The sequence below is a fragment of the Patagioenas fasciata genome, chromosome W, assembly GCF_037038585.1.
Source record: "Patagioenas fasciata isolate bPatFas1 chromosome W, bPatFas1.hap1, whole genome shotgun sequence".
Classification (NCBI taxonomy): Eukaryota; Metazoa; Chordata; class Aves; order Columbiformes; family Columbidae; genus Patagioenas; species Patagioenas fasciata.
In genome coordinates this window covers 65,301,402-65,326,505 of record NC_092559.1, presented here as the reverse complement: position 1 = coordinate 65,326,505, position 25,104 = coordinate 65,301,402, and the positions used below count along the sequence as shown (strand labels likewise).

The 25,104-nt window shown below is 42.6% G+C and overlaps 1 protein-coding gene across 7 annotated transcripts in view; it reads right to left on the bottom strand.

Annotated features, from left to right (window-relative positions):
• LOC136114529 (AN1-type zinc finger protein 5-like) overlaps nucleotides 1–22,882 on the bottom strand; it is a 37,847-nt gene extending 14,965 nt beyond the window's left edge. The window contains exons 1-6 of one of the 7 annotated variants that reach the window (XM_065859910.1): nucleotides 22,617–22,679; nucleotides 21,463–21,558; nucleotides 21,071–21,103; nucleotides 17,898–18,055; nucleotides 17,124–17,235; nucleotides 16,025–16,122 (exon numbers count right to left, since the gene is read on the bottom strand). In XM_065859910.1, coding sequence (XP_065715982.1) covers nucleotides 16,025–16,122; nucleotides 17,124–17,235; nucleotides 17,898–18,048 — 361 coding nt within the window. In that variant the 5' untranslated portion in view covers nucleotides 18,049–18,055; nucleotides 21,071–21,103; nucleotides 21,463–21,558; nucleotides 22,617–22,679. Of the gene's footprint in view, nucleotides 1–16,024; nucleotides 16,123–17,123; nucleotides 17,236–17,897; nucleotides 18,056–21,061; nucleotides 21,709–22,616 lie in introns of those variants that run through there. The other 6 variants (XM_065859909.1, XM_065859911.2, XM_065859907.2 and 3 more) reach the window with 6 other exon arrangements.
• Between the last annotated feature and the right edge of the window lie 2,222 nt (nucleotides 22,883–25,104).

The window sequence follows — 25,104 nt, the reverse complement described above, 5'->3', positions numbered from 1 at the left end:
ATCCCATCAGGACCCATGGATTTATGGATGTCCAGATTGCCTAAGTGCTCCCTAACCCAGTCCTCATCAACTAAGGCAGACTCCTCCATTGTTCTGCCTTCCTCTAGGGCCTCAGGGGTACAGGGCTCCTCAGAACAGCCTCCGGCAGTGTAAAAAGAGACAAAGCAGGCATTCAGTAACTCTGCCTTCTCTGTATCTTCTGTCACCAGGGCACCCACCTCGTTCATCAGTGGGCCTACATTGCCTCTGGTGTTAGTTTTATCTGCCATGTATTTGAAGAATCTCTTTCTGTTGTCCTTGACCCCTCTCGCCAGGTTTAATTCTAAGGAGGCCTTAGTTTTCCTAGTTGCCTCCCTACACCCTCTGACAACAGCCTTATATTCTCCCCAAGTAGCCATCCCCTCCTTCCATGATCTATAAACTCTCCTCTTCCACTTGAGCTTACCCAGCAGCTCCCTGTTTAACCAGGCTTGTCTCCTGGCTCCCTTCCTCGACTTCCTACGTGTTGGGATGCTCTGATCTTGTGCCTGGTAGAAACAGTCCCTGAATACTAACCAACTATCTTGGGCCCCTTTACCTTCAAGCAGCCTTGCCCATGGGATTTCCCCTAGCAATTGCCTGAATAGGTCGAAGTTTGCCGTGCTAAAGTCCAGGGTTGCAATTCTGCTTGCTACTCTGTTCCTGCCGCACAAGATCCTGAACTCCACCATTTCATGGTCACTGTTACCAAGGCAGCCCTCAACGCTTACTGCTTCAACCAGACCCTCCTTTTTAGTGAGGATGAGGTCCAGCAGTGCACCTCTCCTAGTTGGCTTCTCGACCATTTGCATCAGAAAGTTATTGTCAAGGCACTGGAGGAACCTCCTAGACTGTGGCTGGCCAGCCGAGAAGTCCTTCCAGCAAACATCAGGGAAGTTAAACTCCCCCAGAACAACCAGGGCCTGTGACTGTGAGGCTGCTCTCAGCTGCCTGTAGAAGGCCTTATCAACTTCCTCACCCTGATCTGGTGGCCTGTAATAGACACCCACAACAGTATCGCCCCTGCCAGCCTGCCCCTGAAATTTCACCCATAGACTCTCAGCTTGCTCCTCATCCGTGCATGGACAATACTCAATATATTGTAGCTGCTCTCTCACGTAAAGAGCAACTCCACCACCACGCCTGGCTGGCCTGTCTTTCCTGAAAAGGACATAGTCATCCATAATCACATTCCAGTCATGTGAGCTGTCCCACCATGTCTCTGTAATTGCCACCAGGTCATAATCTCCTGACCGAACACAGGTTTCTAACTCCTCCTGCTTATTCCCCATGCTGCATGCATTGGTATACAAGCATTTCAGAGAGCGAGCTGAGCACACTGATTTCACCCTAGGGGTATGGGAGGCCTCCCAGCCTTCATGAACTCTAGAGTGCTGCCCCACTGATGCAAGCCCAGCCACTGCGAGGGCGAAAACTCATGGACTCCATGCAATTCAATATGAATTCAAGCGAAGCCATTTATTACAGAAACAAGCCTCCTTATATATGCAGTTATTTCCTCATCACGCGCCCACGCTCCAAGCATGCATTAGCTGATTGGATATTGTCCATGTTCACGGGCTGTCCATGCGCCTGAGTCTCACTGCTAATAGGTCCATTGATTTACACCACGTTGGGGCCTTGTTATTTCGGAGTTTCTTCTCTCCCATGGCAGGTCCTGTTCCCAGCCTTGAAATTCCTGGTTGGGTCAGTAACAAATCTCCATCTAACAGTAACCCCTCCACAACTCAGCCCTAAGAAAATCCCACATATCTCCCACAATTCCCCCTTTTTGTTTTTGAACCAGCCCGGCCTTGTTTACAACGTGTGGAATCATCTCTGAAATACACTGCAACATACAACATATGATTAACAACAATGATTACAGTTACATATAATGTAGCTAAGCCTTACATAATAAGATCAAACAACTACCCACCATTTGTCAAACCCTAATTCTACTATGACAATCTTATTAATGTGCTGGGTTAGTTTGTCTGAAGTACTATGAATAGATCCAGAATGATTAAACAAGTTAATACAACATTTTTCTCTTAAGTTCATCACAACCATGTCCTTACGATAACAACAAAAATCTATAGCAACATGATTTTGAAGTGTAACATGCCTAATACCATCAACATCTACTATTAATTGAGTTGGTATCTCAGAAGCTAGATTAACCTGTTTAAAAGACCAATCGCTTAACTTTGATATGTCTCCTAAAGCTTTACCAGCTGCTAGACTAGGAAGAATACTAGATACTAGAGATACTATGGTAGGAATGTCTCATAATTTTACCTCATTTTTGCATTGACTATCTAAGTGTAATATCGCCCTTTTGACTCTCCTGCTGTTTGCTCAAATTGCCATTCTCCACAGAAGGTACACCACCTGCTTGCTAATAGGCTTCTAGACCACCAGGTCTGTGAGCATCTATAACACTGAATTAGGATCCATGGTTTACATCTGAAACAGTCCTCACAACTTATCTCTCTCCTGTCTGACTGCATCCATTGAATCTTTGTTGAATCCACTTCAATCCTCAGCCTGCAATGACACAAGCATAACCCTTTTCCCAGGTTATCAATTGATGTGGCCTTTTCAATTTATCATTAACTAGTGATCTGACCATAACTAATGTAGGTTTTTTCTGATTTAGATATAAGTGATTCATCACATACAATGCTTTTGACAATTGGTTTTGTGGTGTTTTCCCTACTTCTCCCCCCTTTTCGTTTAAAAAAAAAAAAAAAACAAAAACCAGAACAAACCAGTTCAGAATCAGATATATCCATTGGACCTTGACTACGCACCCAGAATCACAAACCAAATTTAGAGGTTCCTACTTAAAAAGCTCTAAGAAATGTAAAGCTGTGCCAGGTTCTGCTAATTGGGTTGAACCTTCAATAATTTGTAGAGAATGATGCCAATTGTTATCTTCACACCAGACCTCTACAGTTTTATGAGACTGCCCAGAAGCATCAACAAAAACCGTGCAAGTATGTAGGACCAGACCAACTACAAGTATGGTCTGTGACCTGTTGTTAAAGACTTGCAGGTTCTACATCAATTTACATTTAGGCATGCCAAAAGCTGTGCTGTTAAGAAAACCAGTTAGTGCAATTTACAAGGATGTAGATTGCAAATAAAAAATCAAAACTACATTTCACAAATGGTACATGTATGACAAAAGGTTCATAGCCTATTAAGACTTAAATTAATTCCCTGCATTTCTTGATCAGAGTAACAATCGGTATATCAGTTTGTTAGCATTCTTATCATACTGGCCCACAATAGCCACAGGTTGTTTCTATGTTGTAGCTATAAATACACAAATCTGCAAGTCCGACTGAATGCAGTCAGCCTGTAAGGTTTTCATAAATTTATTGCTCAAAGTTTCCAACTCCATTTCAGCTGTCATATTTATTGGATATTGTTTTCCCTTACTGGATCGAAGTTCTGTTTCAGTCCTATCAGTGTAGTATTTGCTTTATCAGAACACTGGCTGTTAATACTAGTGGAAATATAGCATTCAGAATTTCCTTGGAGATTTCTCACTTGCACAAGCAGATCTGCACCACCCAAGCAGCTTCTTGTAGGACATGCACCTAAACAGAATTCTCAGAAAACGTTATTTGAGCTTACAATTTACTTAACAAATCTTGACCCAAGAGAGGTATAGGACTTTCTGGCAACTACAAGAATTCATGTATTAAAACTTTCTTCCAAATGTGGCATTCTATTGGTCTCAAAAAACAGCCTTTCTTTCATTCTCTCCCATGACCTCAAAAACTAGCACGGTGAATTTACTAAGAAGTCTCTTACAACCAGTTACCACAGAATAAGTCTATTAAAAAAAAAAAAAAAATTTGGTTTAATTTCCCAGCTTCATTAGAACTATGGACCCACTGGCAATGCCTTTAAATTTCAACCCTCAGACTCCTTCATGCAGTATTACAGTTCTCTAGCAGTAACATTGCTGGGGGGGGAATAAAACCTCCCTCTCGCCCTCATCTGCGATGGCAGGATCTCCAGCCCAGCATGAAAACAAATCAGTTCCAACTCCACATCAAACCAACCTGCCTCCACTCCACAGCCAAATCAGTAGCACTCTGACCCAGAGAAGCACTGAGCACTCTGACCCCCAAAAGCTGTCCAGTGTGAAAAGACCAACCTCAGCAAGGAGGTAAAATGATGAGCTCTCTCCCCAGATGTGCCAAAACCCAGGAAACAAGACAGAAGCAAAAATAAACAACACCAACAATCCCTGATTCAAAGCCGAGAAGCAACACAGTGCCACAACAAGAATGGATGACAATACTCCAGGAAAAAAGAAAAACAAACAACAGAGGGGGGGGAGTAAAGCCCCCCTTTCTTCACTTAGCAGCGGGAAAACAGGTTTTTCCATTTTTTTTTCTCCTTTCTCTTCTTGCTGCAGTTCAGATATAGCCAAGGCCACGCAGCTGGCGTAATCACTGGTATGGAGTGGGAGGCTCTGGCAAACTCCTCGGTTGCAATGACCTGAGTTTATCTGGCAGCTTCACACAGGCCCAAAATCCATGTTCAGGCACAGGCCTGGGATATTTTGCTTTTTTGTTCTCCCATTTCACTGCAACCATAACACACTTCATACACAATTCCAACCAGCTCAAGAGTTGCCACACTCCTCAGCCCCATTTACCTTTCACAATTTACAGATGTCAAAAAACAGTATATTAAGCATCAATGCATTATCGCATTTTCCTAGATTCCAAATCAGATCATATTCTATCAACTTTTAAATATAACCTCATACAATCACAAGTTCACATCCATCATAGAATTTAGGTGTTTGTTTGTTTGTTTTCTTTTTTTTTCTTTTTTTTCTTTTTTTTCCTTTTTTTCTTTTTTTTTTCTTTTTTTTTTTTTTCCAATGCAAAGCAGAGTTTAACAATTTAAATTCTTTTCTGGTCTCAAAGTTACTGGATAACAATATAAGCAATTACTCTAATGCATAAGGATGCATCCTAAGGGGAAGCAAGGTGGAATTTTAGCAGTGGAACCGGTTCCCATTTTGTAATGATCTCCCCAAACAAAATTCTTTTGGTACCAAATAGAAATATGCAAATTAAAATACTGAGCTCAGATAGGAAAACCAAATACCAAGTTCAAATATGCAGATAGATCACAGTTACACTAATTTAAGACAATCTCTCAATTTTTGCATTGCACCTTTGAACTGCTTACCGCCCAGCCAGGCAGAGGTACCGCTGGGTCTCCCTGACAAAACAGGTCAGTGCGCGCTGGAGCCCCATCGGCGCCCGCCCCCCCGCCGCCGCAGCAAGCTGGACTGGGCAAGGCTTTGATTAGTGTGTCATCTGGTGTGCCACAACTGTTATCCCAAAACCAGGATTCTTTACCTGATGTGCATACAAAAAAGCCAAGTCCAGCACATCGAGATGAGACACAGCCTATCACAGAGTTGCGCAAGTCTGGATACCGGAATAAAGCTAGCATGCTAGAAAGAAAAGTAACAGCTATTACACATAAAATCTTATCATCACGTTCACACAGTAAGGAACTAAATTACTCATGATCTTCTGTATTATCACAAAATGCACATTTTGAGTCAACGGATTCTCACGATTTAACAATCTGTGAACTTACTGTACCATATAACAGGCAAAGACTTACCAAACTATGATATGCTTAAACAGATACCTACAAAGAAAACAGGTTAATAAGGAAAGCATCTTGCAGACTTCAGCAAGTTTACTGTGACCTGTGTGTTATCAGTTAACTCTCTCTCAGCTTGTTGAAGTTCAAACCGTTCCACCTGTAAAACTGTCTGAAATGATTTAATGATCTCTTGTAGGGATTTATTTTGTTCTGCTCTTCTCGCCTTAAAAACAACATTAATTGCAACAAAGTGTTATACTTCAAGATTCTATTCTGCGGACACTTTTCCCAATCATTTAACTTATACAGCAGCCAACACTGATTTCAATATTTAACAAGAGCTTACTTCCTCATAATTCCGAGTGCTTTCCTATGTTTTAAAACACCTCCCAATACCTATTTTTTAGGAACACAACTGAGAACAATCATTCCTGACCCCATCTTGCAAGTAAAAACCTTGAGAAGAGGGAGGGAGGGGGGGAAGCACAGGGCTGCTTGCAGCGCGAGTGGGAAAAGTGGGGAGAAAGTTTTACGGTGTACTTATACCACAAAGAAACAATTCTAACAACAACCAGTGAAACAGTTAACTCACATTCCTGACAAAGCTGCTTGATTTTCAGACAGGCAATACACAGAAGCATACTGTAAAACTCGCAAATAACACGTTGATAGCAAACATTAGCATTCTCTACTGCTAATTTCAACACCAGTGCTTCCTTAACTTCTAAGTTTTCAACCTGCTTATTGATAGCCTCTTGAAGATGGTCAATAAATTGCATGTAATTCTCCCTGGGACTCTGATAGTAGTTATTAAAGATTTGGCTGCTTTGTTGGTTTCAGACACCTCTACTATAGCTTGATATGCAAGGTCTGTTGACTGCCTCAGGGTTTCAGAAACTAATAGCGCCTGTAATCGTGGTGTGTCAATTAGTGTCTGTTCCAAGAGCTGGGGGATACCTGCCCCTTTCAACGAGTCCCCATCGTTCCGTTCTAAATGATCTATAGCTGTTACATTGCGTAGGTCTAATTTTGCTTGAGTCTTTCATAGTTTTTATCTGATCTCGGGGCAACGTGTACACATACTCTTTTTCCTGTTAACTCAAAAAAAAAATGCTGCAGACCCTCATCCTCATCCGAGTCCTCAGATAATGCGGACTTGAGTGGTGCTGGAGAATCGTTGGTAACAGGGGGGTTCGGAACAGTGCACATTCTCGCCAATACTTTCTAGCATCATAATTATTCACATAACCTGAGTCCCCAGGAGCATCCCCTTTCCCGTCACGATCATCATGACTGCATTGCCGAATGGTGGATTCACTCGCTATTAGCTGATCTACTCCTTCACACAGTTCTTTTGCCCAGTACTTATCTGGCAACTCCTTCTGCTCTCTCGTGGAAGCTGGAGGGTTAAAAGGCGGTAAAGGCAGATACCAATTGGTAAAAGGACCGAGAGTACACTTGTTTACGACTTTAGCATTCTCAGCTTTCACAGGTTCTTTGGGCAAGTTGTCTGACTCCAATCCTCTGGACTTGTTGTTCTCACCAGGGTTGGGCAACGGTACAGGAGGCCACCTGCTCGGCATTTTTCCTCCCCCCGCCCCGGACTGCTGAACTATCGGGGGTGCCGAAAGCACAGCAGGGGATGGAGTAGGGAGGGTATCAAAGACACGAACCGGGTAAACTCCACAGCGACTTTCAGGATACCTATCAGGCTGCAACGCTGCAAAAATTCCGGCAGCAGCAGACCGTTCAGCCTTAAGATCTTTTAAGGTAGTGATTATAAGCCTCCATGTAGTTACTAATGATTTAGCTTCTTTATCTCCATTGCTGACTTTATCCCATAATTTCTGCCCTATATTGTCCCAAAGTTCAAGTTTAAGTTTTGAGTCACTAATGCTCGTAACAGTCTTTTCAGGTTTTAATTGCTTCACTGTAGTAACTATCAGTTTCCAGGTGGTTACAAGGCCGAGAATATATTTTTCACGACGACTAATTGCCTTCCACAGCACAGTCCCCACTTTTTCCCAAGTCTCTATTTGAAAAACTCCTAACAGGTCAGCAGGAAACCCATTGCCTCTGCACCAAATTAATAGTCTTTTGAGGTTACTCTCCTCATACTTCACCCCTCTCTTAGAGAGAATATGCGAGAGGAGCCGCAGTATTTCTTCTTCTTCTTTAAAAATATTCTGCCCCATCTCGTCTCGCCCCCAGCTGCTCACCTCTTTGGGTGTCCGTTGCAACGATATCGGATCCTTTATCCCTCCTCTGTCGCTTCTGTAGCGATCAATCAGGAGTCACGCAGCCCGCAGACCGCGTCCCGGTCACGGTCCAGCCGAGCCCTTCCAGCTGGGGCTCGCTCCCCGCAGCAGTCATCCCCCTTCCAGAAATTCTCCTTATGGATCACGTCGGGGTCACCACTTGCGAGGGCAAAAACTCATGGACTCCACACAATTCAGTATAAATTCAAGCGAAGCCATTTATTACAGAGACAAGCCTCCTTATATATGCAGTTATTTCCTGATTATGCATCCACGCTCCAAGCATGCATTAGCTGATTGGATATTGTCCATGTTCACAGGCTGTCCACGCGCCTGAGTCTCACTGCTAATAGGTCCATTGATTTATACCATGTTGGGGCCTTGTTATTTCAGAGTTTCTTCTCTCCCACGGCAGGTCCTGTTCCCAGCCTTGAAATTCCTGGTTGGTTCAGTAACAAATCTCCATCTAACAGCAACCCCTCCACAACTCAGCCTCAAGCAAATCCCTCAAATCTCCCACAAGCCACAACCCCATCTCCCTTCAAGTCTAGTTTAAACCTCTCCAAATGAGCCCTGCTCATTGGAATGAAAAGTTTGAAAACATAAAATTATTTTAAGCATTCTAGCTGCTTTTATATGAAGGTAATCCCCAACTCCAATCATGGAAGAACTGGGAAAATGAAAACAGAAGAAGGAATAAAGGTAATAGACTAAGAGCACCCAAAAGTCAGAAACACATGCTGCACTTCTGCAGTACCAATACTGAAAACTATACTACACATTACGTAATCCTTACACTGCACATTAACACAACTGACTTGTATATAAAGTCTGAGTAACGGAAAATAAGATGGACAGTATTTTAATGTTTTATTATGCTTGAGAATATTTTCTTCTTCAGAAAGTGCAATTGCTTTGTTGATCTAGGTGCCCATGTTAAAAGACTAAACTGCATTTTTAATTTAATCCCAAAGAACTAGGATAAAACTATTCTGCAGCATGTAACTTGTCTCCCACATACCCAAATCTAACAGGCACACTGAATATTTTTACTCTGATATGAAATATGAGATACCCCTGTTTAAATATCACACTGAAATATGATTTAATTTGGTTACAATCAAGACGATGTCGGTTACAAATCTCTCTTAAAATGATACAATAGCATCCTATCAGCAACAAGAACAGGACCAGCAATTAGGTCTTCAGTCTTATTTTTCAAGGGAGATAGCTTTAAGACTTAAAAGAGATTATTAGTTTCATTTCAGAATTGTTTAGATAATGGGACATCTACTCAATTTACAACAGACATGAGAGATGGGAAGATTATTTTGAAAAAAGTTGATATATCTAATGATTTTACCAACAGTCGCAAAGGAACTCTCATCTAAGTCTCATCTAAGGGCCTACCAGTCTTCACCGAGGGAATCCCAGCTCGGCCTCACCAAGAGAATACCAGCACTCTGAGGACCCTCACTCTGAACCAGACATCAGAGGACGCTTCGCCCCTGACCCCGGCATCCTCGCCGTGGAACACCAAGGCCACACATCATCGTACAAGTCTTGTCATCCACACTGCGGGGCCGTAAGAGACTGGATCCCTCACTGTTTTCTTCCTTTGTTGAAGAATGGCTTAAAAATAAGGGACAGCTGTACGAGCAGAAGCCTGTTCTGAAGGCCTTAGCATAAGCAGCAAGACTAGGCCACAGTGGGAACCGCTGACTGTTTCAGTAAAATCAGCAAGGTCACTGAGACCTTGGCAGAGTTTTACAAACAGTTTTCAACAGCACAAGAATGTAGAATAAGCATAGCTAGCAACTACAAGTAGGAGGACCATGCAAATGTACTGTTAGAGCTTAAGCCAATTAGTAAGTGACAGGTATGCATAATTATCGTGAACTGTATAAATATATGCTATTTGGGCTAATAAATCGAACTATGCTTTATCACTCATATTGAGTCGACCTGCATGTTCCTCCGCCGCTCATATTCCTTTCTCTCTGCTCTTCCCTTCTCTCCTTTTTTCTATACCCACATCTCTTTGCCTCTCTTTCTTTCTTTCTCCTTTATACCTTAGTTTTCTTCCTTCCCTACCACTCTCTTCCTCTCTTTCCCTTTTGAACATATAAGGATAACACCATCTTTAAGCTCTGCTGTTGATTTCTGGTTAAATTTCATATTATAGCTACTGATGGTTGCCAATATATCGCTCATAGTAGGACTTTCGCTGTTAATGTGTTGATAAGTTCTGTTACGCTTTTGCCAAGTCACCATTCGCTGTAACCAATATTCCAACAAGTACTTTTAGTAAAATTCACAATTGAATTGGACCCCGGGGGTGATTGTCTGACATTCACTTCACATAACCACGCAGAATTAACCCAGAGTTAGGTCACACCTGGTCTCATCTGTTGAGCCAGGGCGCGTGTCGCGTCTAGAGTTAACTCATCCCTCATCCCATCTGTTGGGACGGGACAGCGTGTCCCGATCCCTGAAGCTTAACAGCCATTGCGAGAGAGCGGCTGACGTGGCAGGGGCGCGTTCCCACGGCGACGGCTGGAGGTTTAGAAGCGGCTGAAACTCGATACTAGCATTCAGTCAGCTGATCAGAGCCAGCCCAGCGAGAGTCGGAGCCGGCGAGGGTCAGCCGACCACGAGGCTCAGCAGACAGTAGGAAACTCCGTGGGAATAGAGCAGGGACAGCGTGTTTCTCGGCGTGTCCCGATCCCCAAGCCCCGGCAGACATTGCAAGAGAGCGGCTGACGTGGTGGGAGGGCGTTCCCACGGCGACGGCGGGAGGTTTAAAAGCGGCTGAAACTCGAGACTAGCATTCAGTCAGCTGATCGGAGCCCGCCCAGCGAGAGCCGGAGCCGGCCAGGTTCAGCCGACCACGAGGCTCAGCAAAGAGTAGGAAACTCAGCGGGAATACAGCAGGTACAGCGTGTTTCTCAGCATGTCCCGATCCCCGAAGCCCCGGCAGCCATTGCGAGAGAGCGGTGACGTGGCGGGGGGGCGTTCCCACGGCGACCGCGGCCACACCCCCTCCCCCTGACTTGAAAAAGCCTCACAGAGGGCAGCGACTAGTCGCTCCCCAGTAGACACAGGGCGGAGCAACCTGCTGGGGCCGTGGGTGAGTCCCACCCACACTGTGCTGCAGCAGAGGGTGTGGTAGTTTGTGCAGCAGGGCACAGAGATCGCTCATTGCCTGTCAGACTCTCTCACCTTTGCCAGCGCCCCACACTGCTGAGGACCATGGTCGCCTCTAGAAAAAGAGTTTCTCTCAAAAAGACTGTGGCAACGAAGACTGAGGTTTTGCCCGGAACTGTGGCTGTTCAGGTCTCCGGCGGCAGGGAGTGCCAGAGCCTGCTGCTGCCGGGGGAGGGAGGCCAGCATTCCACCTGCCTGAGGTGTGAGCAGGTGCAGTCAGCATGGCTTTACTAAGGGTAAGTCATGCTTGACCAACCTCATAGCCTTTCATGAGAATGTAACAAGGTGGATGGATGATGGCAGAGAGGTGGATGTGGTCTACCTTGACTTCAGCAAAGCCTTTGACACAGTCTCCCATAGCATCCTAGTTGCTAAGTTGAGGAGGTGTGGTCTGGACAATAGAGTAGTGAGGTGGATTGCAAACTGGAACTGGCTTAAGGAGAGAAGCCAGAGAGTGGTAGTCAATGGGGCAGAGTCCAGTTGGAGGCCAGTATCTAGTGGAGTGCCTCAGGGGTCAGTACTGGGGCCAATATTATTCAATATATTCATTAATGATTTAGACGAGGGAATTGAGTGTACTATCAGCAAGTTTGCTGATGACACTAAGCTGGGAGGAGTGGCTGACACACCAGAAGGCTGTGCTGCCATCCAGCGGGACCTGGACAGGCTGGAGAGCTGGGCGGGGGATAACCTGATGAAATTTAACAAGGGAAAGTGTAGAGTCCTGCATCTGGGCAGGAACAACCCCAGATTCCACTATAGGCTTGGGAATGACCTATTAGAGAGCAGTGTAGGGGAAAGGGACCTGGGGGTCCTGGTGGACAACAGGATGACCATGAGCCAGCACTGTGCCCTTGTGGCCAGGAAGGCCAATGGCATCCTTGGGTGTATTACAAGGGGGGTGGTCAGTAGATCAAGAGAGGTCCTCCTTCCCCTCTACTCTGCCCTGGTGAGACCCCATCTGGAATATTGTGTCCAGTTCTGGGCCCCTCAGTTCAGGAAGGACAGGGAACTGCTGGAGAGGGTCCAGCGTAGGGCAACAAAGATGATTAAGGGAGTGGAGCACCTCCCTTATGAAGAAAGGCTGAGGGAGCTGGGTCTCTTTAGTTTGGAGAAGAGGAGACTGAGGGGTGACCTTATTAATGTTTACAAATATATAAAGGGTGAGTGCCACAAGGATGAAGCCAGGCTCTTCTCGGTGGCAAACAATGATAGGACAAGGGGTAACAGAACCAAGCTGGAACACAAGAGGTTCCACTTAAATTTGAGAAAAAACTTCTTCTTAGTGAGGGTGACAGAGCACTGGAACAGGTTGCCCAGGGAGGTTGTGGAGTCTCCTTCCCTGGAGACATTCAAAACCCACCTGGACATGTTCCTGTGTGACCTCACCTAGGCGTTCCTGTTCCAGCAGGGGGATTGGACTAGATGATCTTCTGAGGTCCCTTCCAATCCCAAACATACTGTGATACTGTGTGAAGTGTCTACAGATAGCACCCACACTTAAATTCCATAGCCATGTTTGAAAACAAATCAGAATCAATTATTAAAACCAGAAGCAATCAATATAATCTATCATCTTGCACCTTCAATATCTCATAAGATACCTACCTATCCAGCATCTTACTCAGAATATTATCTGCAACACACACTGTTAATGTTATAGATAAAACCAGTAGCTATGACATAAGTGAGGGCAACCCATAACAAGGTCTCAGACTACATGTAGGACAGTCGTGCAATTTAACATTAAAATTACTCATCATATTTGCTTGGTACAGAGCCAAAAGACAAGTGAGCTAACTATCATCTCATTAATTTAATTAAACGTCAAGTTTCAGGAATGGAAAGGGTAACCTACAACATGGATGGAATAAGACTGTAAGTTAACAATATTCGGGCAAGATTTTTTAACATTTATTTTACTCACGAGCATACAGAATCAACTGGGTTGGAAAAGACCTCAGAGATCGAGTCCAACCCTTGGTCCATCTCTAGTCTGTTTACTAGATCATGGCACTAAGTGCCATGTCCAATCTCAGTTTAAAAATCTCCAGGGACGGCGAGTCCACATACGCATCTACAAGTTTCAGTTCACTTTCTTTACAGGCAGCATTACTCCACAGCTGTGGCTTCAGAGTGATAACTAACCACACTGCTTCCTAAAACAAAGCTATTACCGGGTTAAGAAAAATAAAGTTTTTGATAACGCATGCTGACAATAATTAAGTCTGCAAACACTGACAGACCTGACAGGAGACTCATTCAGAAAAGTAGTGAGCCACAAAAACAAAAAAAAAATGCTAGAAATATGCTATGACTTGATACAATATGATTTTTTTAAATATACTTGTTTTCAGAACAGTTTGGGTTTAGTGCTCAATATGCAAATCAGCACTTAAAAACCTGCTAAAACAAAATTAGTGTGGAGAAAACCACAAATATGAATAATATCTCTAGAATACTTCAAGGTATATTCTGATTGTGGTCAAGCCTGGACTAGAATTCAATTACAAAACTACAACAAGCAAGAAAGTTAAACCAAGATATTACAAGTTACAACAAAATATAGCATGTTAGACATCTAAATTACAACCAACTAGGCCAGTTACATCTGTCATGCCTTTCTTCCTTCAAATGCGAAGATATGATTAATTGCCTTCAGACGTGATTTGTTCTGAATGAGAATCCAGGTTACAACCTCAACCTGGGGAAAAAAAAAAAAAAACAAAACACAAAAAACAACACACCACACACACAAGCCTGTTAAGCTTCATTTTGGACAACTTCAGAACCTTCTAGAATCAAATGCGTAAATCCCAACAGCAAGAAAATATACTTTCAGTCCGCAGGCTTAAAGACAATTGTCCAGACCTAACTATTTAGAACTTCCTGGTTTGCAGAAGAGAATGAGCCTTCACAATGCTGAAGACATTATTAAAAATAAATAAATAAATAAAAATTTAAAAATAGATCTACTTTGCTTGAAGACTAAATTGTTTGTTCCTGACCTACGATCTGATAGGCAGTTATGAAAATCAATTGCCAAGGTGAAACTACAGATAAAACTAAACAGTCTTTTGATTAGCTACATCATGACAGGCGATATCTTAGAGAATGACATCTCAGAAATTATTAGCTTTGTTATGAGGTGACATGAATTATCTACTCTAGGCCAAACACAATAGTGATTTATAAAAAGCTGAGGCCAGCTTTTCTTGACTGCAAGACACAGGATCAATGTATTAGTGAATACAGAAAACACTTGGTCTATCTTAAATGTTCAATAAACCTTTTGTAATCTAAGAATAGTATACAAGGACATGTACAAGCACACTATTCTGTGCTAAAATCTGCCCCCAACTTGATGAACTTCTACTTTTAGAGCAGCTGCAGACTGTTTCAAGAATTTATGGATATGTACTAAGGAAGACAACTTTGTTATAGAAGTTTTTTTTCCAAACATTTAAATTCCATGATAGTTTTCCCAGTGATCTCTACACAAGCTTTAACAGAGCTTTGACTGGTTTCAACTCAGTTTCAAGATGCAAGATTATTATCTTGAGTTGCTTTTAGGGATTTTTTTCCCCTATTCTAATCAATAAAGAGTGCTGTGTGACACTACCATTTAGTTGCCTTGCTATGAGAAAATGGATAGTCAATAGAAACAGAAGATTGCTCTTTACAGTTGGTAAAGTGACAAATCCCTATTGACAGTTTTAATAAGGCAAAATTCAGCTATTACTTGACCACTACTACCATTTCATATCTTTCTTTCCTGATCATCACTTTTTCAGGTAGCAATTCATAGCAAGACAATATGGGTTTATAAATATTGTAACCAAGTATAAATTCCTAATTTACATACAATAAGCCTCTTCAGGTAACATAAGTTACAAGAAGCTGAAACACATACAAAAACCTCCTCAGTCCATACATAACCAAAAATACTATAGTAAAAGCAACTGTAATTTTGTTCGTGTCACAACTTTAACTTAACATAATTAAAATACTAAAAACCTGTGTACAAACACTGTGTAATTAACTATCAGCTGTAAAAGCAGTTTTATTGACAAAAGACGCATCTATATAGTGCTGAGTGCTACCTTCTGGAATTTTCAAAAAGAAAATCATTTTATCTTTAGTTGTAATGAACAGATTTTCCTATTAAACAGCAGCTTTTAATGTTTTGATTTTAACAGTTCCGAAACAGTCTTAACAAGCATCAATACCTATAGATATCAAACAAGTACATTAAGATACCTATTTGAATAAACTGCTATATAAGAAAACATGAATTCAATCACTCACTAGTAGGTAGGGCAGCAGTCCCTCCCCACCTGCCACCAAGAAATACTTTACGTTTCAAAGACATAAAAGTGTTCTATATCCACAGAAAAATGTTTTGGCGAACCTTTAGCAGTCTTTGTTAGTATTTTAAATCAAGTATTCCCTTCTCCTCCACTCTCATCTTTCTGTAGAATAGAATTTATTAAGAACTCAGTTCTTCAAATGCAACAAACCATTTTGATTGCCACGAATCAGCAGGGCTAGATTTTATACAGAAATCAACACCCACTTAAAAATTGAACATCTTGCACCCAGATACAATTTAAGTGTCTTACTTTTAAAAAATGAAGGTTTGATAGCCAAAATGCTCCTCAAATATCAAATTATCTACTAAAATTAAACATGTGTCTGAAAACTATATTCTGGCACTAGTCATTTTTCTTGATTCTGAGGGTACTAATACTCAAGAAGCAACCATAATTAACAGTTCCTCAAGACCATCACCACAAAGGGATATGCCTGCTTAAGAGAAAGTAAATAAATTGTCAACTTCTGTTAAGTCAGTTGCACCCAGTGTTACTCTGCAAACATACCTGGTTTGGTCTCCATTTTCAGCAATACTTTTTCCTCTCTCAAAATGCTCATTTCTGTCATTTGCTGCATTACAGGCAAAGTGGCAACAGGCACATTTCTGTTTACATACAGTGAAATGGGTAATTACATTAGTTTTGAATTCATAATAACAGCTTAAACTGTCAAAATCCACCAAAAGACTACCTGATCAGTTATTATTAATACATGTTCTTGACCTGTACTTCTACAAGCTCTCTTCCCTAGAAGAAACTAGGCAATCTGTAACAAGTATTTCCCCAAAGAAACCAGAAATGTCCTTGTAAATGCAGCAGTCCAACACCGAACACTAGTTCTCATTTATAAAGACTAATTTATAAAGACTCACTGTCAGGTGCACTGTCCCTTTTTCCTCTGCAGAAAACTCACTGTAATAGCACAAGGTTACTGCAATGTTACTTTAACTTGCTGTACACTCACAGTTAATTAAAACCTCAAAATAACACCTTCATCTGGTGAAGGGTCTAGAGCAGGTGCGTCAAACTCATTTTCACCAGAGGCCACATCAGTCTTGCCTTCAAAGGGTCGAATGTAATGTAGGAGTAGTTACACTTATACAGTCCTAAAATTACATTTGGCCCTTTGAAGGCGAGGTTGATGTGGTCCCTGGTGAAAATGAGTTTGACACCCCTGCTCTAGAGAACAAGTATTATGAGGAACAGGTGAAGGAACTGTGGTTGTTTAGTCTGGAGAACAGGAGGCTGAGGGGAGACCTTATCGCTCTCTACAACTACCTGAAAGGAGGTTGGAGCAAGGGGGAGGGGGGGGGTGTCAGTCTCTTCTCCCAAGAAGTGACAGGACAAGAGGAAATGGCCTCAAGTTGTGCCAGGGGAGGTTTAGATTGGATATTAGGAATAATTTCTTCACTGAAAGGGTTGTCAGGCATTGGAATAGACTGCCCAAGTGCAGTGGTTTAGTCACCATCCCTGGAGATGTTTAAAAGACTGTGCAGATATGGCACTTAGGGACATGGTTTAGTGGTGGATTTAGTAGTATTAGGTTTATGGTTGGACTCAATGATGTTAAGGGTCTTTTCCAACTTATATGATTCTGTAATCTTACCTTGATTTTTCAGATGTGCTACTAGCAGTACCTTCACAGTTATTTAAGCTAGTGTCTGCTCTCTGTACAGATGCAGAGTCTGAGGTAGGACTGTTTGAACCACTAGCTGTCCCTATGTAACAGAAATTTGAGAAGTTAATTATAAACCAAGTATAGAATATAAGTTAGTCAAGTAGTTTGACATACAGTTATTAACCATTTCCAATCATTCCTCATTCTACAGCATCTTCTTTATTACAGACAGACTATACTGTTAATGACCAAAATACAGGGATTGTGTAAGAACACACTTATAGCAGAGGGTAAGTAGAAATACAAATTAAGGCTCAACATCAAGTGGACAAGAATATAGTTCACAAAAATGCATTTTTATTTTTACTGTGATTATTCCCTCTGATATTCATAGCTTTAGTATGCGGCTATTAGAGGATGTCCTGAAATACATTGTGTGATTCCTCTCATCACCTATACATTATATTTTCAAGCCAAAAAAAAAAAAACAACAAACAAACAAACAAAAAAAAAACACCCCCCCCAAAAAAAAACCAAAAAACAAACACACACCCCACACACCCCACACAACACATCCAAACAACAACAACAAAAAAACAAACAAAAACCCACAAAAAAACAAAAAACACAAAAAAGAAACAAAAAACAAAAAGAAACAACCAAAAACAACAACAACAACAACAACAAACACACACCACAACAACAAAACCACAACAAGAAAAAAAACACAATACACACACCACAACAGACTCAAACATTTACCCATTGGGCTGATTCTACCACTATTCTGCTGTCGCTGAAGATGCTCTTTGTAACAAACAGAACACATCCCATTTGTCCTAGGATTTCCATAAAATCCACATCCTGTACTACACAGCATGGGCCCTGGGCTCTGGTTTGTCTCCTGAGCCATTTCAGTGCTGTAAATAAAACCAAGAACTGCATTAGGAACAGGCATTTCACCAAAATGTATTACAGGGATATAGAATTAAAATAGGTCTGCTTACCTTGCCATTTTTAAAGATGGCTATATGGCCATTAATATATAATTTAATACTTCAATTGTATTGATAAGTAACATCATTATGAACCTCTAAGAGAAGTAAAAAGTGTTATAGTGTAGTGTGTTGGCCTTGGCTGGCCACCAAGTGCCCACCAAGCCACTCTGTCATTCCCACTCCTCAACTGGACAGGGGAGAGAAAATATAACTAAAGGCTCACGGGCTGAGATAAGGACAGGAAGAGATCATTCACCAATTACCATCATGGGCAAAACAGACTCTACTCAGTGAAATTAATTTAATTTATTGCCAATCAAATTAGAGTAGGGTAATGAGAAAAACTAAATCTTAAAAACACCTTCCCCTCACTCCTCCCTTTTCCCCAGGATTAACTTAACTCCAGAGTTCTCTACATTCTTCTCCCGAGCGGTACAGGGGGATAGGGAATGGGAGTTGCAGTCAGTGCATCCCACGTTGTCTCTACTGCTTCTTCCTCCTCAGAGGGAGGACTCCTCACATTCTTCTGCTCCAGCATGGGGTCCTTCCCATGGGAGATAGTCCTCCATGAACTTCTCCAACATGACTCCTTCCAACAGGCTGCAGTTCTTCACAAACTGATACAGTGCAGGTCCTTTCCACAGGGTGCAGTCCTTCAAGAACAGACTGCTCCAGTGTGGGTCCCCCACATGGTCACAAGTCCTGCCAGCAAACCTGCTCTGTTGCGGGCTTCTCTCTCCATATGTCTACAGATCCTGCCAGGAGCCTGCTCCAGCGCAGGCTCTCCACAGGCTGCAGGTAGATATCTGCTCCACTGTGGACCTCCATGGGCTGCAAGGGGACAACCTGCCTCACCATGGGCTGCAGGGGAATCTCTGCTTGGCACCTGGAGCACTTCCTCCCCCTCCTTCTTCACTGACCTCCGTGTCTGCAGAGTTGTTTGTCTCACAGATTATCACTCCTCTCTTCCAGCTGCTGTTGCACAGCAGTTCCCCCACACACACACACTTCCCTTTTAAAATATGTTACCACAGGAGGCGCTGCCACCATCACTGATTGGCTCAGCCTTGTCCGGCAGCAGGTCCATCTTGGAGCCAGCTGGCATTGGCTCTATCAGACATAGGGGAAGCTTCTAGCAACTTCTCACAGAAGCCACCCCTGTGGCCCCTCTGCTACCAAAACCTTGCCACGCAAACCCAATACACATAGTAACACTGAGAAGTAATATACTTGTCAGACACTGAGCTGTGTGTACAGGTTACAACCAAACTTGTCTTCCAAAAATTTAGATTTAGTGGAAGCACTGCTATGGCACTTGGAAACATTTTAGTGAACACTCTAGATTACTGCCTTCCTCTTTAAGGACAGCCACAATAAGGGATATTTGTCTGCTAATGCTCATGAGAACTCAAACATACCAAATGCTAATTAACTCTAGTGTATAAAGAAGTACTTTTTATATCTTAAAAAAAAAGCCACACTACAAGCTGTAACCATACATCTCAGTGTGATAACTGTAACTGACAGCAGCATTTGTCTAGTTAATCTAAACTTCTGGGTTCAAAGTAAATCAATAGCAGGAGAAAATAATAAAATTAGTCTGCTTGCCTGCTGGTGGTCACAGGACATCAACAATTTATACCTTTGTTTCAGTACTACAAAGCAAACTCACACTTATTCTGATATACCTCTCAACAAATTGCAGTTTTACAGCCATACACCAGTCAATGTATGCAACAGAAAAATTAAGACCTAACAAACAAAACAAAATCTCATCTTCATTGTAGCTCTATGTTATTATAATACAAATAGAGACTGTACTTCTGCCCTTAATATGCAGGTATGCTCAAAATGATATCCAAAGTGCTATCACATGCACTACCACCATCCATCTCAATTGAATTGCTCCACTTTCAAATTAACATGTTTCACCACTTACTAAATTTAGCTTTAGGTATTAATGCTGGTATTCACATATTACAAATGAGTCTTCATGGCTTCTTTGTTAGCACATTCACTACTTGAAATATATGCCCCTAATTGAAAGATCAAGTTGTTATCCAATGCTTAAGAAATAGTGATTTTTCACACTCCAGGTATCACCTGACTAGGTTATAATACACTTTCTGGAATTTAGTCTACTAACAAGGACACTAAAATATGCCATTTAATCTTTTGAACCAACAGTGAAAGTGAAGTTTTCAGAAGAGACAGATTACAGACTTCTCCAGTTCTTCCCTATGAACTTTTCTACTATGATCAGTGACTAGTTAAAGCCTTAAAAATTCAGTTCTGTTTCCCTAGAAAACTAGCTAATACCATCACATATCTGCTTTCCCAAACTTTTCTCAGACACTTGGGTCACATGGGTGAGCACATTAGCTTCTGCCCATCACAAGGCTGCAGTGTGACAGGCTAAGCTAAAGGCTCAGACACAAAACCTTGTCAACAGGGGCTTCTGAAATCAGCTTCTATTTGTATCTCTGAAGGCTACCAACTCAAACAACCCACAGAACTTGAAGTGGCTGAGCATACATCCACTGTAAGAGGAAGATATGAAATTCAATTAACACGACTACAGCTTCTATTCTAGAGGAAAAGGGAGTGCATATACTTAAATCAAGAAAATGCAGTATCATGAGGTAATAATCTCAAACAGACATTTTAAACTCTATTTCAGAGCAAGAACAGAAAACAACTGGCTATGATCAGAGACCTAAGAGATGATTACTCTCTCACTACCTTACAAGTACATTCCCCAACCTTTTGGTTGGATGGTTGCAACCAAACCTTTGCAAAAAATATAAAGATCTCTCCTACTCCCAAAAGGAACGTCTCATCATCTCAGAGATGTCCCTGTTTAACCCTGAACTCCCAACATATAAAGGAGCTATTTTATTCAGCATGTTAACCCAAAGAGTAACTTACATCACTGACCTTCAGAGTTACTGGCAGATTTATCCAGCTACACTAAAAGGGGAACAAAATATTATTATTAGTTAACAAAATTTCATAACTAAGACATCTTTTTAGTTCCAAAATACAACTAAGCCGAGACATAGCTAACTTTAATAATGACAGATATTTAGATTATTTGAACGATCAATATAACTAAGCTCTTTCTTGTACACAGAGTGCTCTTCCAACAAAATACAACTGAATCCTAACACTTTTGCACTGTGTGAAGTGCATAATAAATGCACTTAAAGTTATCATAATGCTTAATTTAATTAAGGGGAATACAAATACAAACTTATTTTAAATCAATAATAAAACCTTGGAATCGAGTCAGCGATAGGGCTAAACTGGCTAGTTAAATAAATATTTACCTGAATATCTTCAGTTACATAATGGACCACAAATAAAAACCACAAAACCGAACAAACAGCAAGGATGCTTCAGGTTTACATCTCTCTAACAGTGTACTAGATGAAGCAAAAAGACGAAGTAAATGCGAAGAACACGGATCAAAATCGGGCATTTCCCAACGACAATTAAATCCAGCTCAATGAGTCAGACAAAAGTGAAGCCACCGCCAAGTGCTCAAAGCGTGGCACGTTTCAGTCGCCTTCTTCCCCGCCCCCCCCCCCCCCCCCCCGCGCCACCGAGGACACCGGAACACAAAAGACCCGGAGGCTGCCAGGCTAAGGAGAAAAAAAAAAAAAAAAGTTAGGAGGCAGTACCAAGCCGGAAACGTGAAGCCCGGGGCACTCCCCGCCGCGGCCTCTCACAAACCCCTGAATCATGTTGGGGGCCAGCTGCCGCGCGGCTCCTCTCAGCCCCCACCGCCCCCCTCCCAGCGAGGACTAAGGAAGGCTCATTGTCTTGCTCCTTTTGTCTGTCCCACTAACAACATCCCAGGGGCTTCTTCCACAGCACCCACTGCGTCAGAGAGTGAGAGATTGAATACCATGGGGGGGAGACGAGGGATGCCCTCGCCTCACGGAAGGCAGCAGAAACGCCGCGGGGAACCCCAAGCGCGGCCCCCCGCCCCCCTCCTCCCCGCACACCTCCACCGCGCTAACAGTTCTCAGAAACCGAGACCGTATTCCCCCCAGCCGTCCCTCAGCGCCCACGTACCTGCTCCTGGGGATGGGAAGAAAGGGGGGGCGGGGGGGAGGGGGGCGGAGCAGGGGCGCTGCAGGTGGCTCCGGACTGTTTCTGGGAGAGGGAACGGCAAGAGGGTGTGGGACACTAAGCTGGCGGCGCCGCCACCGCTTCCCTTCTGCGGCAGCAGCACGGAACGAGACGTGCGACGCGCAAGAAAAGGACGAAAGGAAGGCGCAAGAAAGAGAAAGAATTGAGGAAAGAGAGACCCGAACCCGCCGGTCCGCTCGCGTCAGCTCCGCCTCATCCTGGCTGTTGCCGAGGCCTAACACGCTCGCGCGCTCCCACGCGGAGGCTGCTCGGGAAGGGGAAGAGAGGACGAGGTACACGCGAAGTGGCTCACGGTACCGCCGCCATCGCCTGCAGAGTCACCAACCTTCTCCCTCCTCGAGACTGGGGAACTATACAGGGACAGAGAGTCTGCACACAGTCAGAGAACATCGTCTACTTTCCGCAGGGAGCAAGGAAGCGGAAGGAGCCGTGTCCAGAGCAGTGACAACTGTCTCGTGCGGCTTCACCCCGCCCACAGGAATTGGACGGGGCTACGCGCAAGAAAATAGAGGAAACAAAACCTACCCCATCTACTTGCTCTAATAACAGATACCTCCTCCCCTAATTAACGGTTCCGTTTAAACTTGCACGTGCAGAGGTGTCACAGGTGAATTCTTATAATAAGTCATCGTTGTGGGGTTAACTAATAGGGTTTTATTATTGATTAAACGATAATAAAATGATTAATCGACGATTGAATGAAAATTAAATGGTAATCAAATGGTGATTAAGCAATAATTGAAAGGTAATTAAAGTGTTTGACAATTATTTAAATTATGATTTAAACAATAATTTAGACAGTGTTTAGATGATGATTTAGCAGTCAAAGACTACTACTTACTACACTTCTAATAATTAAGCAATAGCTATATATATAAATGTCGCTAGCATACAATATGTTTTCCAGACAATTGCGACAGGAAGGGATTTGTTGTATATGGGATAAGATCTCTTTGTTCTGTGGTCTACCTGAAGGTTTGCTGTCCTGCTCACAGACTTTGTTGGTTGTGACCACAAATAAACATAGGGTGAACTTGAAATCCAAACCTTGGCTTGCATTCAGATTTGGAAATATGTGGGTCACTGAACCTCAAGGTTAAATATTTATGTATTTTTGCATGTCCAAACTTTAGATCAGACTTTGTGTCTATTGGATGTTGATAAAACTACGCGTTCAGAAGATGTAACACTGGCCTAGATAGGTAAGAGACGGAAAGGTTACATCACTGTGGAGAGAGGGAGTTAGAAGGATGTGCAAGCCTGGAGAGCATGGGAAGAGGAAAAAAAATCAAAGGAAAGAATAAAACTATTTCAGACTTCTTGCTCACTGCAGGGAGCAGCAGAGGGTAGCTTATAGTTTCAAACCACTGTTAGTAGATATAGGAGAATGATTACTTCATCATAGTAAATTAAAGGCAATTAAAATATTTGTAAGGTAGTATTTCTGAGAAGTGGAAGATAAATATACCATGCTTACATGAATACATTTATTTTAGGAATACAAGATTATCTGTAAAATTCAAACTGGACACAGTACTCCAGATGCAACCTCACCAGGGTAGAGCAGATGGGGATGATAACCTCCCTTGACCTGGTGGTCACTTTTTTTAATGTACCCCAGGACACCGTTGGACTTCTTGGCCACAAGAGCACATTGTTGACTCATGGTCAACCTGTTGTCGACCAGAACTCCCAGGTCCTTCTCCGTAATGCTGCTTTCCAGCAGGTCCACCCCTAACCTGTACTGGTGCCTGGGGTTATTCCTCCCCAGGTGCAGGACCCTGTACTCGTCCTTGTAGAATTTCATCAGGTTCTTCTCTGCCCAGTCCTCCAGCCTGTCCAGGTCTTGCTGAATGGCAACACAGCCTTCTGGTGTGTCAACCACTCCTCCCACTTTGGTATCATCAGCAAACTTGCTGAGGGTGCACTCAGTCTCTTCCTCCAGATCATTGATGAACAGGTTGAACAGGACTGGACCTAACACTGACTCCTGGAGAACCCCACTAACTACAGGCCTCCAACCAGACTCTGAACCATTGATCACAGCCCTCTGAGCTCTGCCATCAAGCCAGTTCATGGTCCATCTCACCATGCATTCATCCAGCCTGCACTTGCTGAGCTTGCCTATGAGGATGTTGTGAGAGACAGTTTCAAAAGCTTTGCTGAAGTCAAGGTAGACAACATCCACTGTTCTCCCTTCATCTACCCAGCCAGTCATACCATCATAGAAGGCTTTTCTTATAGTATGAAATCATATTAGCTTTTTAAGAGATAAATATTTTACACTGTAGACTGCATAAACATGGTTAAGTCAGCATAACTGAAAGGCCTCAGCTCACTGCAAGAAACAGGACAGCCCTCATCTTAAAGATAAGGACCTTTTGCTTCTCATAATCTTAAAGCCATCCATGAAGAAGAAAGGATACCCCTGGACTACTGAGATAATGCCAGCATCCTAGCTCCTCCAAACACCTCTGTGAAAACCTCCCATTATCTTGCATCACAGGTAAGTAACTGTAGCAAGACTGACTCGAGGGATACCTAGATCAAGAAAGAAGCAGATGAATGATGACGCCATGGAATTATAGTTGCTTTTCAAAATAGTAGTGTGTGTGTGTTAAGTAGTGATTGACCAAATCATGTTGTACCTGAATGCTTGAAAGGTATAAGAACCATATTTTAAACTGCATTCAGGGTACCACAATTTGAATGGGACACCTCATGCGCACGAATAAATAATTACTCTTGCAATTCTATACTTTGTGTCCTAGCCTCTCTCCTCAATCGGCACAGGACAGTTGTGAAACTTTTGT